This window comes from Protopterus annectens, chromosome 10.part0 (genome assembly GCF_019279795.1).
Source record: "Protopterus annectens isolate FY-2018-M chromosome 10.part0, PAN1.0, whole genome shotgun sequence".
Taxonomy (NCBI): domain Eukaryota; kingdom Metazoa; phylum Chordata; order Ceratodontiformes; family Protopteridae; genus Protopterus; species Protopterus annectens.
Window position 1 is genome coordinate 1,821,669,443 of NC_056744.1, and position 14,684 is coordinate 1,821,684,126.

Genomic DNA, 14,684 nt, shown 5'->3' on the forward strand with positions numbered 1-14,684 from the left:
GTCCTCATGGATACTCTATCTTGGTGGAAGATTAGGAAGGGTTGCACTGCCATTAAGGCCTGTAGTTCTGAAACCCTCCTTGCTGAGGTAATTGCCAGTAGGAAAGCAGTTTTCCATGACAGGTGTTGTAAGTCTGCTGTTGCTGCTGGCTCAAAGGGTGATAGTGTCAACTTTTCTAGTACGAAGTTTAAGTCCCAAGCTGGTAATGGTGGTTTTCTTGGAGGTTTTACATTCTTGATTCCTCTGAGAAATTGTCTGAGCAGAGGGTGTGAAAAACAGGTGGATCAAAGCTGTATTCTGCTGAAATAGCTGATGCATGTATCTTGATGGAGGAGTAGGACAGGCCTGAATGGAGAAGTTCGCCAGATACTCCAGGATGTTAGGCATATCTATGTTTGACACATCTTTTCCTCTTTCAGAACTCCAGCTGACAAACCTTTTCCATTTTCCAGCGTAGTTCCTTCTTGTTGAAGGTCTGCGTGCTTCAAGAATAATGTCTTTAACTCTTTGGGAAAGTTCTTGATTAGCTGCTGCTATGTGATGTTCCATGCAGTCAGTTGTAAGGTTTTCAGGTTTGGATGTATGGTGCTGTAGTTGTTCTGAGTTAGCATCAAAGGCATCAGGGTATTGGCCACATATTGTTCGAGACAAGCTCCTTAGTAGTGGATACCAGTGTTGTCTTGGCCAGTTTGGAGCTATCAGGATTATCCTTGGATGTTCTTCCTTGATTTTTAGGAGTACTTTGTGTATCAAGGGGAGAGGTGGGAATGCATAAACTGTTAGGCCCTTCCAGCTGAAGGAGAGCGAATCCACTTTCCATGCTAGTGGGTGAAATGTCCTTGTGCAGAATTTTTGAGTTGGTGATTGTGAGGAGATGCAAATAGATCTATCTGAGGCATTCCCCACTTCTTTGTAATGGTCCTGAAGATGTCCGGGTGCAGGTGCCATTCGTGAGCATCTGATGTGGTCCTGCTTAAGATGTCCGCTAGAGTATTTTCTTTTCCTGGTACAAATATTGCTTGCAGCTGGATGTTGTAGCTGAGTGCCAGGGTCCACAGTTCCAAAGTCATTCTGCATAGGGGGTATGAATGAGTGCCTCCCTGTTTGTTGATGTACCACATGACTGTGGTGTTGTCTGCCCTTATCAACAGCTGGCCCTCTTTGAGAAATGGTCTGAACTTTTGGATAGCCAGTTTTACAGCCAGCATTTCTTTTAGGTTGATGTGCAGGTGAAGTTGATCCTGAGTCCACAATCCTTGCACGCATTTGTCCAGCATGTGGGCCCCCCATCCTAGGTCTGAAGCATCTGTTGTAATGCTCTGGCTTGCTTGACATCTGAGAAAAGGAAGGCCTGGGTTGGACCGGCATGCCTGGGCCCACCATAGGAACTCCTGTTTTAAGCATGGAATTAGTGGGATTTCTGTTTCGAGGCTGTGTCTGTGTTGGGACCATAAATTCCGTAGGTACCACTGTAGTTTTCTCATATGTAGTCTGGCAAATGGAACCAAAATTATGCATGATGCCATGAAGCCCAAGGCCTGCAGAACTTTTCTTGCTGTTAATTTGTTCAGCTTTGTTAGTGACAAGAAGTAAAGAGGGAGTTCTTTTGTTTTTCTGTAGTTAGGAATGCCATTTGTCTCACTGTGTCCAATTCCGCTCCCAAGAATGTCCTTGTTTGGGATGGTATCAGTCTTGACTTTTGTAGATTGACTGTGTATCCCAGTGCTTGTAGCAAGTAAATGACCCTTTGCAAATCCGTTGTCAACTTGCTTTTGTTGTCCCCTTGTAGCAGGCAGTCGTCCAGGTATGGGTAAATATGAATTCCTGCAGTCTGCAGTATGCGATTACTGATGCCAGGCATTTTGTGAATACTCTGGGCGCAGTAGATAAGCCAAAAGGCAATGCTGAGAATTGATAGTGCTCTGATCCTGCAAGAAATCTGAGGTATCTTCTGCAGATTGGTCGAATAGGGACGTGCAGGTATGCCTCCTTGAGATCTAGAGTTACCAGCCAACACTCCTTGCCCAGCATGGGAAGAAGTTGCTGTAGGGTCAGCATTTTGAATTTTGGGACAATGATGTATGTATTCAAGGTGGACAGGTCGAGAATTGGTCTCCAACTTTTTTCCTTTCTTGGAACTAGGAACAGTCTGGAGTAGAACCCCTTTCCTTGTTCTGCTGCAGGCACTTTTTCCACAGCTCTCATGTTTGCTAACTCCATTATCTGCTGTAAAGCTTCTGTTTTTTGATTTGGAGGTAGATTTGGCATTCCTCTTTTGACTGGTATAGTGTGGAAGTGGAATCGGTAACCTTGATGTATAATTTGCAGAATCCACTTGTCTTTTGTTATGTGGTGCCAGTTCTTTGCAAATAAAGTTAACCTTCCGCCTAGTGGAGCTGCTATTTGCTCCTTGGTAGGCGGTTTTAGGAGTAAGTCACTGTGGTTGTGTTGAAGTAGTGGCAGTGGCTGTGTCTGTGCCTCTGTTGTTACCTTGCCACTGTCGTCCTCTGTAGGCACTTCCTCTGGTTTGGTTTCTGCCTCTGGAACGTCTATTCCTGCCCCTTTGAAATCTTGTGGAGTCAGGAAAGGACCAATTCTTGGCAGGCCAGTTCCTGCTAAACCTTGGGGGTTGAACCTGCAGGAAATCTTTAACAGTTTGAACTGATTTTGCCTTTTCTTCCATTTTCTTCATAACCTGCTGGGCAGGTGCACCAAACAAACTTGTCTTATCCATAGGAGCATCTAACAATTTAGCTTTAACATGATCTGGTAGAGCTTGCTCCTTTAGCCATGCATGCCTTCTTATCACTGTGCCAGTCATGGCTGATCTAAATGAAGCCTCCAGTGCATCATAGCCACATTTTAAGGAATGGTTACTAACCTGTTGTATGTTATTTACCATTTCTAATACATATTTCTTGTCAAGAGCTTCATCAGTGGTTAATTTTTTAGTTAGCTGATCAAGCATAAACTCTTGGTATTGTATCATGTGAAACTGGCAGTTTAAAGCTCTAGCTGAGAGAGTAGCTGAAGTGTATACTTTTTTACCCCATCTGTCTAATGCCCTTGCTTCCCTTTCAGAAGGAGTAGGGTTTTTAGCTATGGTCGCGGCAACCGCCTTGGGACCCTGGGATATTGTTTCTGGGTCTGCAAGGGGGGCCTTGTAAAGGTGGTGATGAGTGTCAGGCACCCTGTAAAATCTGTCTGGTTTGGCAGGGGCTGGGGGTAATGAGTCTGGAGCAGAGCAGACATCATTAAAAGCGTCATCTACCACAGAAAGAACAGGAGGTATAGCTAAGGGCCTGTGCTGTGGAAGGTGCAGAAAGGTTCTAAGTCTTTTCGAATCTGAGAATTCTTGTTGCTGCCATTGGAACTGCTCTCGATGGCATGCAAGGTTTCCCAAAGGAGAATTCTTCTGGAGGGAGGCAGCTGGAATGGATTCTTCAGCATCAGAATCCTCAAAATTAGAGAAAGGGGCCTCTGGCTGGTCAGTAATGTCTGATTCATCTGCAGAATCATCAGAGGACACTGGCTCACCGGGCTCTGCCCTAGGTCTGTTATCTGGGGGCTGAGAGGCCCTGTCTGGGTGAGGTTGAGATCCTCTAATTAAAGAAATCAAATCTTCTGCCAAGGTGAGCATTTGAGAACTAGAAGAGGGCCTGGTTGAGGGTGGTTTAACAGGCACTGATTTGGTAGACTTGGCTGCTTTAGCCCTGGCGAAGGCCTTAATGGACATGGCTGCTGGAGGCCTAGCAGCACCACGTGCTGGGGTAGAGACATCCAGGGGAATGGTGTCTGATAAGTCAGTGGGTAAAGTTTCAGAGGCCGATTCAAGAATTGTAGCAGGGGCCTCAAGAGTAGAGATAGATTGGGCTGTACCTAGATCAGTTTTCTGGGTTCCGGCCAAAACCGAGACACTCGCGGTTTGCTTAAGCGTGGTTTCAGCCGAAACCGCGGACCGCGAGTGTCGGTCTTTTTCTTTGCGCTTTTTGGCAGAAAGTGTAGTCGGAGGTTCCGACGACATAATGTACGCAAAGTCAGAACCGAAAAACTGTTCTGCAAACTCCGACCGACGCCTAAGCGTTCGTCGGTTGAAGGAAGCACAGGCCGAACAGGCTGCTACGTCGTGGGCTGGGCCTAAACAAGGCAGACAGTAAGAATGGAAATCTTTATGAGGTATTTGTTTCCCACAGGTTAAACAATTATTAACTTTTTCTGACATCGGCTGAGGCAAGAAAGAGTCCCCAACGGGGTACTTAGCTTTAGAAGTCTTCGAAGTAGTATTCGGTAGAAAAAATCTCTGGATCCGACCGACCGGCACTTGCGAACAGCTTCTGCTTCGGCGCCACGCGGCAAGAAAGACTGAGGAAGATGGCGTCGGCTGATGCCTTTATACCCGAAGTCCAACAGAGATGACGTCGGATGAAGAGCGACATCAGCCGAAGCCGGACCCGGACTTTGGAATCCGGCCGACTGACGGGCTGCCTGACGACAGGACAACCCAGCTGTTATGACTGCAGATGCATCCATGAAGGACATCCACAATGTAAACTATGCTTGTTCACTTGTTCAGTAGCATGCAAGACATCCTGAAGTTCCTTATCCTCTGCCAAGCAGGAAGGGAAGCAAGCTTTTGCTTTAAAACAGACAAAAGAAATTGCTGATACTTAAACATATGAAACTGGCAATTTAAAGCCCTTACAGACAGGGTAGCAGAAGTATATACCTTTTTTCCCCACCTGTCTAAAGCACGAGAATCCTTCTCAGAGGGAATAGGATTTTTAGAAGTAGCAACCTTAGCAGCCTTAGAGCCCTGAGAAATAGTTTCAGGATCCGCAGAAGGGTTTTTAAATAAAAATAAATGAGAGTCAGGAACCCTATAAAATCTATCAGGCTTAGAAGGAGCAGGAGGCATGGAATCAGGATTCAAATTAGCCTCAGAAAAAGCATCATCTACAATGTCCAAAACAGGAGGGATAGCTAAAGGCCTATGCTGAGGAAGAAGAAGAAATTCCCTAAGCCTCTTCTTGGAAGCAGAATATTCCTGTCCTTCCCAATGAAAATGTTCCCTCATCTCATGCAAGGTTTCCCCAAAAGAGAAATCCTCAGGCGGAGAGGACGAGGGTAAAGAGTCCTCAGCATCTGAATCCTCATAAGGAGGAAAGGAATAGTCCTGATCTGAGGAAGAAACAGAAGATACAGAAGCCTGGTCAGAGGAATCCAGAGTAACATCCTGTCGAGGCCTTTTGTCAGGAGGGGGGTGAGAACCCCTAATCACTGTAAGCAAATCTTCAGCCATCTTTAATAATTGCTTTTGTGTCTTGGGAGTGGATTCAGAAGCAGCTTGAGCAGGAACTTTAGACTTAACAGGAGTCTTTGTCTTTGCCTTTGAAATAGTGATGTGAGTAGGCCTGAAAACCCCCTCAGAAGCCGGTACCTGCACAGCGGTTCCGGACCCATCTGAAGGAGCGACATCCGAAGGTCCTGAAGCAGTTAAAATAGTGGGCCTTGATGGCTCCCCATGGGAGTCCGTATCGGCCATCGGTTCAGAAGTGGCGGACGACAGGGGCTGCAAAAGCGCCTCACTGACAGCCGAACCGGACGCTGGCTCCAGCTGCAACGAGTCCTGTTTGGACCTCGGAGGCCTGTCTTTGTGCTTCTTTTGAACTCCGGTAGTGTCCGACGACATTCTATAATTGAAGCGTCTGCCAAAATAATTTAAAGCCCAATCGTACCTGCGCTTGATAGTACGAGAGTTGAACCTGGCACAGAACCGACAACAAGAAACGTCGTGGTCAGGGCCTAAGCAAGGTAGACAGTAAGAGTGGAAATCTTTATGAGGTATTTGTTTCCCACACGCTATACAATTAACTTTTTCTGACATCGGAGGAACAAGAAAAAGATTCCCCAACGGGGTACTTAGCTTTGAGAAGAGAAGTAAGAACTTCGGACCGACAACAACAAAATATGCTGTTCGAAAATCACCAACCAACGACTTGCGAGCTGCTTTCCACCGCACGGCAAGAAAGACTGGAGAAAATGGCGTCGGCTGAGGGCTATGTACCAAAGCGTACTGACGTCAGGGTACTAGCTTGAACAGCCGACGCCGGACCCAGACTTTGGGATTCTGGCCGACCTCGGGCTGCCTGCCGGCAGGAGCACCCTACAGTTATGACTGCAACAGTGAAACACAAAGAACCATCAGTCTAGTAACAACCTTGTCCTTTTTCCTGTTCTGGTACTGGCTGAATGGCCCCCATATCCATGAGGGACAAACTGTTTCTGTGCCTCTGCCCACTGATTTTTTGGCAAATCTGGCCAACCATTTGCCATTGGCAGAGTATGGAAATGGAATCTGTATCCCTGTGATACTATGTTTAGCACCCACTTGTCCTGAGTTATTAACTGCCAATTTTGAGCAAAAAGTGCTAATTGCCCCCTAGGGGTGCTGCCAAAAGAGACGTGCTTGGTGACGGCAGAGGGAAGTCACTGGGACTGCTTTCTGTAGGTTTGCGCTTTATCTCCTCCAGATTTGGAGGTAGAAGTGCCCCATTGCTTTGACCTGTATGAATCTTGCGCCTGGTATCTGGAACCCTTAGGGTGTCTGGATTTGCCCCTTTGAGCTCTGTCTGACACAGGAAAGGACCAATTTTTTGTAGGCCAGTGTCTACTGAATCTTGGTGGCTGCACTTGTAAGAAGTCTTTTACAGTTTGCATAGAATTTTGCTTTGTCTTCCATTTTCTTCAAAACCTCTTCTGCCTTAATACCAAACAGAGGATAGGTTCATCACAGGTTGGTTCATAGGTTGGTAATAGGCTATCACCCCTAGGGCCTATACAAGCCTAACCATAACAATTCCCTGGCTATTTCTTCCCACACTATTTACTTCCCTGGACCCCTGTCTAGCAGGGCGACTGACGTGATCCCAGGGGTGAATTTCCTTTCTCCCATCCAATCGTCAAGGTTCCTTTTGAAGAGGGCCAAAGATACACTCTGCTTGACATGTATGGACCATCTATTCGAGTCTGGGGAGTCTCTGGGTCAGTATCATGCTGTAAGGGTGCATCTAGTAATTTAGCTTCAACATGATCAGGCAAATTTTGTTCCTTTAACCAGGCATGCCTCCTAATCACAGATCCAGTAACTGTGGCCCTGCAGGAGGCCTCCAAGGAATCAAAACCACATTGCAAAGTATGCTTTCCAATCTGTTCAGCTGCATGCAATAATTCCTGCAATTCTTTATTTTCTGCACATTCAGAAATAAACATATTCTGTTTCAGAAATCCCATAACATGTTGTGATACTGGAGCATATGAAACTGGCAGTTTAAGGCCCTAATTGCCAAGGTTGCAGATGTAGAAACCTTTTTCCCCCCCATCAATCGAGTGCCCTTGAATCTCTGTCAGAAGGGGTAGGATTTTGTTGCTGTTGAGGCCTTAACTCCCTTTGGACCATGTGAAATAGTTTCAGTATCAGCAGCAGGGTTTCTAAATAGAAATTTGTGAGAGTCAGGGACCCTGTAATATCGGTCAGGCTTGCTGGGAGCCGGAGGTAAGGAATCAGGGGTCAAACTTGACTCCGAAAACACATCATCCACAATGTCTAAAACAGGGGGTACGGCTAAAGGCCTGTGCTGAGGGAGAAGGAAATCCCTAACCCTCTTTTTTGATTCTGAGAAATCTTGACTCTCCCAGTGAGAATGCTCCCTCAAAGTATGCAAGGTTTCTCCAAATGGATAATCCTCAGGAGGTGATGCAGACGGTATAGACTCCTCTGCATCAGAATCGTCATAGGGAGGTATAGATAATTCCTGATCAGAAGAGGAATCAGAAGAAATAGAAACCTGATCTGAAGATTCATAATCAGTGTCTTGCCTAGGCCTCTTATCTGGAGGGGGATGGGAACCCCTGATCAAGTTAATATTTTTTAGTTTTAGAAGTTGCTTTTGTCTTTGGTTTTGCAGCTGTCATCGGTTTGATGTAAAAAATGTTGAGGCCTGAATACCCCCTCAGAGACTGTGCCTGCTCAGCGACTCCGGACCCATCCGAGGGAGATACATCCATGGGTCCAATACTTTGAGTATCTCGCGGCATGCCAGACTCCACATGGGTTTCGGTAGGGGCCTGCGACTCGAAAGTAGTGGGTATCCGGGGCTGCGAAAGCACCCGAGTACCGGTGAACCGGCGACTGACTTAGGAGAAGCTTAGTCTGTTTTGGACCTCGACTGTTTCTCTCTGTCCTTTTCTTTGTGCTTTTTATGTACTCCGGTAGTCTGATTGCTATCCGACGACATTTCTGGGTAGTTAAATCTGTTTCCAAAATACTTTGAGGCAAAAACATACCAACGCTTAATAGTGCGTTTGTTAAATCTAGCACAAAACCGACAGCCAGGCACGTTGTGATCGGGGCCTAGTCAAGGAATACAGTGTAATTGAAAATCCTTATCAGGTATTTGCTTCCCACAAGTAATACAATTATTAATTTTTTTCTGACATCGGTATGGAGCAAGAAAAAAGTTTCCCCAACAGGGTACTTAGCTTTAGTGAAGACTTCGGTTCTGAAACTCAAACTTGAATATTTCAGGAGTCAGCCGACCGGCACTTGCGAAATGCTTCTGCTTCGGACAAGAAAGACTAAAGAAAATGGCGTCAGCTGCTTGTTTTATACCCAATGACCTGACGTCATGGAAGAGGAGACAGCAACCGACGCAGGACCCAAGACTTTGGAATTCAGGCCGACTAAGGCAACCTGCCAGCAGATTACCAAAATGTAATGACTGCAACAGTGAAACACGAAGAACATCATCCGCAAAGTTAAGCATTTTGGACAGAAAGCAATCTGGAGCAGACTTACAGGTATTTGTAGAGAGAAAACAGAAAAAAAAATGACTGTCACACCTATAACAAAGTCAAAATGCAATACCAATGCCAGATGGCAGTGGTGAATGGCTAGCAGGATGCTGGACTCTACACCGCAGTGTCACACCAGAATTAAACTTTAAAAACACTACAAACATCTTATCAGAAGGCTTCAAGGATGGCTGTGATACGGGACAGAGAAGAACTGAGGCACAGACAAAGGAAAGGCAGCAGCTATAAAACTGGTAAACATAACACTGGGAAAACTCCAAGAAATATTAAACTTGCCATATTACTGATACATCAGTCCTTCATTCTCTTACCCGAACTGCTTTACTGACTAGAAACAACCTGGACCATTACACACTTACTTGCATTTGAAATTTTAGCAATTTAATTTCTCCAGCTGTAAGTAGAACCGTGAGGCCTAAGGGAAATATCAATTTAAGGTACAGAAACAAGTCTAGAAAATACACGCAAAGGGAGAAGACAAGACCTTAACGCAACTAATAAAACGTAAGGAATGTAGAAAAGGACAGATTAAAATATAGGTTTACAAGTTTAGCTCAAAAGCTTTTAAAAATCAAAGCATTAGCCAATTCAACAGTTTCTACAAAAGCAAGGGACTACAGCAAAGTTGTACTGCTCTTTGGTGACCATGTTCTTTAGCCAGTATCCCAGTCACAGAAAATATAAACTTTCAGTTCAACTCAAAAATCACAGTCTGCTGATTCTGAATACAATATGACCAATGACGTGGTACAGGCAGATGGAATCTAGGGGAAACGTTATTCACCTATGACTAGTCCAAATCGGCAGAAGAGACTGCATTCATTACTTGTCCTGATGTGCATCATTGGCTCTTATTTTTTTTAACCAGGGGGATGGCACTTTTTTAATGGTCAGAAGACTGTAGAGCTGTGTGTTCTGAGAGCTGGCTGAACAATTTATAAATGCACATAAAATACAACAAAGCACTTAGAAGATGTATAACAGCATAAAATCCACCCACAGCACTTTGACCTCCTAGGAAATGGCAACACTTAGCTACTTCAGTCATAAAGTTTTGACAAATGCTATACAGGCAAACACAATGAACAGGTGTGTTCATCCACATTGGAGGAAAATCCTATCTGGATCACAAACCTACAAAAAAAAGACTGAATATGAGCACACGTGAAGAATAGGAGAGAAATGCCCAGGCACCCCTTTTTTTGTTTCATACGCATATTACTTTACTTGGTTCCCAGAGTTCTATACTCACGCTGGACGCTGTGGCTGCTGGTGTTCGTCTTTATTTGGTGCCCCATCCTTCTCAATCAGCATCTGCCGGAAGGTGGCTACCTTCTCTTGGATCTCCTTTTCAGAGTACCTACACAAAACAAAAAAAAGCATGTATTAGTCAGACGTGAGTGTAAAATAACACACTGGGCTCAGACCACAAATCATTGCCATCTGGTTTAAATGCAAACCTTACAGAGTACTCTAAGAACCAAAGATAAACATGCAATGGAAAAAGGCAAAAATGTGACTGATCATGCACACAGTTCATCTTCCTGTGTCAAACATTACAATTTAAAATACAACTCGCCAACTTCACCAAATGCTTCAGTAACAGAACAAGCTAAAAACCAAACCGCTGCCTTCTTGCAATACATACTCTACAACTGCATCAATTACCAAATCACTTGCACGATGTTCTATTTCAATTAAAGGCGCAAATGAATCCTAATGATATAAATCCATACTGATCCAGCCAATATACTTTTTCATACAAAAATGAAACCAGGGGACTCACTAAAAATAAATAATCATTCCCACTACTTCTATCTTGCATCATGCATCCCCCTCTGCCTCCGGTCCGGTAGTTAGAAGGAAAGTTGGCAAAGAAAAGGAAGAGGTGGCAGGAAAAAAAAAAAAAAAAAAAAAAAAAAACATGGAGATCTTAAATAAGGCAGACCCACTCAGTAACAGCACAATTGTGTAAGTTAACTTGCCAGAATAGTACATGCTTAAAAAGATAACTGTTGCAGTGGCCATGAAGTACAGTTCTGTACACTTACCATAAATGTAGATTTTAGAGTGTTATTCACTGTTGCAGTCATTACATTTGGGTTATCTGCCTGCAGGTAGCCCTCAGCCGGCCTGAATACCAGTCTCTTAAATTCCTGCGTCGGATGCTGTCTCCTCTTCCATGACGTCAGGTCGTCAGGGGTATAAAACATGCAGCAGACGCCATTACATCAGTTTTTCTTGCCCCAGATGTCAGGTGCTCCCATAATGGGAAGCAATTATGTTATGTTACACCTCCAACAAAAAGCAAATACACCAGAAAGCTCAAATACACCAAACAAGAAGGAAAGGTGGAGCCAAGAGAAGTCAGGGGGTGGAGGGAAGGTAACCAGGACTGCAACAGTGAATACACTCGAACATCTACATTTAGTGTACACAACTGCACTATGGTGTTAGTGTTTCACTGTTGCAGTCATCACATTTGGGTAGATTTCTAACGCTAAGGAAGGGAGGAGGAAGTTAGAAAACATTAGAAAAAGCTATTAAGCCCTGCAATACTGCAGTGGCAAAACCAGCTCTGGATTTAGAAAAAATAGGCATGTGGTAATGCTTGGTGAAGGTATGAACAGAGCTCCAGGTAGCAGCTTCTACAGTGTCCCTGGTAGGGACCCCTCTGAGAAAGGCTGTAGAGATAGATGCAGCCCTGGTGGAATGTGATCTCATCTCCTGTGGGGTAGGTTTTCCATGGTGCTGCTTATAGCAGAAACGAACGCAATGGGCTATCCATTTAGAAATTGTTTGCTTTGAAATGGCCTTCCCCTCTGCCCCTGCAGCAAAGTCAACTAGCAGCTGTTCAGATTTTCTGAGAGGTTTAGTCCTGTCCAAATAAAATCTAAGTTGTCTGTGCACGTCCAAAGAGTACAGAATTCGTTCTCCTTTGTTTTGTGGATTCAGGAAAAAGGAAGGCAAATGAATGGACTGATTTAGGGCCACACTAGACACCGCCTTGAGCATAAAGGAAGGATTGCTCCTGAGGGAAACCCTGTCTGCATGGAAGATGATGAAGGGCTCCACTGTCATGAGGGCCTGAAATTAAGACACTCTTCTTGCTGAAGGAAGGCTGTTTTCCAAGAAAGGAATTTCAACTCTACAGTTGCAGCTGGTTCAAATGGAGGGAGAGTGAGCTTTTTCCAATACAAAGTTAAGGTCCTAGGCTGGAGTAGAGGCTCGCCTGGGGGGGGGGGGGGGTGTCTCAAATTTTTGGCACGTCTGAGGAACTGCTTTAGCAGGGGGTGAGAGAAGAGGGGTGGTTCAGTATTATAATGTTCTGAAATGGCAGAGGTATGAATTTTAATGAACGAGAAGGATAGAGCCTTGTGAAGCATTTCTGTTAAGTACTGAAAAAAATGAGGTAAGCTGGGCACTGTTGTGCCTATCCCCTGAGTTTGGCTCCAGGAACAGTATCTTTTCCACTTTTCAGCATAAGATTTCCTAGTGCTAGGCCTCCTTGCATCCAGAATAACATCTAGCACCTGCTTACTGAGGGATGCTATTGGAGAGCTCAAGGGATTAGCCAGGCTGCAAGGTTCAGGGTTTGAAACTGAGGGTGCAGAATCTGGCCCACCTGCTGGGACAGCAGGGAAGGTGTCTGAGGTAGGTGCCATGGCTCCAGCAGTACCATACTGAGCAAGAGGGGGTACCAATGCTGGCGTGGCCAGTCTGGTGCAATCAGTATTGCCCTTTGTTTGTCCTGTTTGATCTTTAGCAGAAGCTTGGAGAGGAGAAGCAGAGGGGGAAAGGCGTAAACAGAGAGGCTTTTCCAGGTAAAGGACAGGGCATCCACTTTCCAAACTTGACTGTGGGGAGTCCTTGTGCAGAATTTGTCCAATTGGTAGTTCTGGAGGGAGGCAAGCAGGTCTATTTCTGTAGTCCTCCATTTGTTCCTCAAGAGGTTGAATATTTTTGGCTCCAGTTTCCATTTGTGTGGGTCCATGAGATTTCTGCTTAGGTAGTCTGCCAGTGAATTTAGCTGGCCTGACAGGAATTGAGCTTGTAGGTGCACTTGGCAGCTCAAGGCTGTGTTCCACAGAGCTATGGCTAGTCTGCAGAGAGGGTACGAGTGGGTTCCCCCCTGCTTATGTACCACATAACTGTGGTGTCTGTCTTTACCAATAAATGTCCTGGAAGGATGTGGTCCTTGAAGCCAGTCAGGGAATTCTGTACAGCCAACATTTCTTTTTGGTTGATATGCAGGTGCATCTGACTCTGGTTCCATTTGCCCTGAATGCACTGCCCTGCCAAGTGAGCCCCCCATGCACAGTCTGATTAGTCTGTTAAGGTGTGGGCGGCAGGGGGTAGATTGAAAGGGAGCCCCTTGAGGTGGCAGGCCTCTGCCCACCAAAGGAACTCTCTTTATACAAGGAATGACAGGAATCCTTGTTTCCAGGTCCTGAGAATGTTGGCACCATAGGCTTTTTAGATACCATTGGAGTTTCCTCACATGCAGTCTTGCATATGGAATTAGTAGAATGCAAGAGACAATGAACCCCAGGGCTTGCAGAATTTTCCTTGCAGATAGCTGGGTCTTTGTGGCCAGTAATTTGAAGTAGGCTGGGTTGTCAAACTTGTTTCTCTGGTGGATTTTAATGGAGGAAAAAGACAGGCCCTTGTGAAGCATCTCAGTTAAGTGTTGTAAAATCTGAGGTAAATTGGGCGCTGCTGTGCTCATCCCTTGAGACTGGTACCAGGCACAGAATCTTTCCCATTTTTCAGCTTAAGATTTTCTAATGCTAGGCCTCCTTGCCTCTAAAATGATATCCATCACAGGTATGCTGAGGGATGGTAAAGGAGAGATTAAGTAATTAGCCAGGCTGCAAGGTTCGGTGTTAGAAGCTGGGTGTGCATAATCTGTTTCTCATGCGGAGACAGCAGGGAAGGAGTCAGAGGCAGGTGCCATGGAGATAAACGTGACAGTGCACAGCAGGGGGTACCAGTGTTGGCGAGGCCAGTCTGGAGCAATCAAAATCATCCCCGGTTTGTCTGTTTGGAGAAAAGAGACGGGGGGAGGCATAGACTGATAGGTTTTTCCAGCTGAAGGACAGAGCATCCACTTTTCCAGGCTTGTTTGTGGGGAGTCCTTCTGCAAAATTTGTCCAATTGGTAGTTCTGATGAGAGGCAAACAGGTCTATATCTGAGCTTCCCCATTTGCTTGACAACATGTTGAAAATCCTTGGTTCCACTTTCCACTTGTGTGGGTCCATGAGGTTTCTGCTTAGTCAGTCTGTCAGTGTATTTAACTTCCTGGCAGGAATTGAGCTTGTAGGTGCACTTGGTAGCTCAAGGCTGTGTTCCACAATGCCACAGCTAGTCTGCAGTGGGGGTAAGAATGTGTACCCCCCTGCCTGTTTATGTACCACATAACAGTGAAGTTGTCCATCCTTACCATTAGTTGCCCTGGAAGAATGTGGTCCTTGAAGGCTGTCAGAGCATTCTGTACAACTAACATTCCTTTTTGATTGATATGCAGGTGCATTTGACTTGGGTTCCATTTGCCCTGCATGCACTTCCCTGCCAGGTGAGCCCCCCATGCATAGTCTGAGAGTCTGTTAAGGTTTGGGAGGCAGGGGGTGGTGTGAAAGGTAGTCCCTTTTTTGGTGGCAGGCCTCTGCCCACCAAAGGAAAGTACAGTTGTGTACACCTACCATAAATGTAGATGTTCGAGTGTCTTCACTGTTGCAGTCATGACTGTAGGGTTCTCCCCTGCCGGCAGGCAGTCCTCGGTCGGCCAGAATCCAAAAGTCTGGGTCCGGCG

General features: G+C 45.4%; 1 protein-coding gene across 6 annotated transcripts in view; it reads right to left on the reverse strand.

Moving 5' to 3' along the window:
- Window positions 1-14,684, reverse strand: part of LOC122814063 (serine/arginine repetitive matrix protein 2-like) — a 1,651,944-nt gene that overhangs the window by 1,458,979 nt on the left and 178,281 nt on the right. For all 6 annotated transcript variants that reach the window (XM_044086671.1, XM_044086672.1, XM_044086668.1 and 3 more), the window contains exon 3: window positions 10,124-10,231. In XM_044086671.1, coding sequence (XP_043942606.1) covers window positions 10,124-10,231 — 108 coding nt within the window. The remainder of the gene's footprint in view (window positions 1-10,123; window positions 10,232-14,684) is intronic.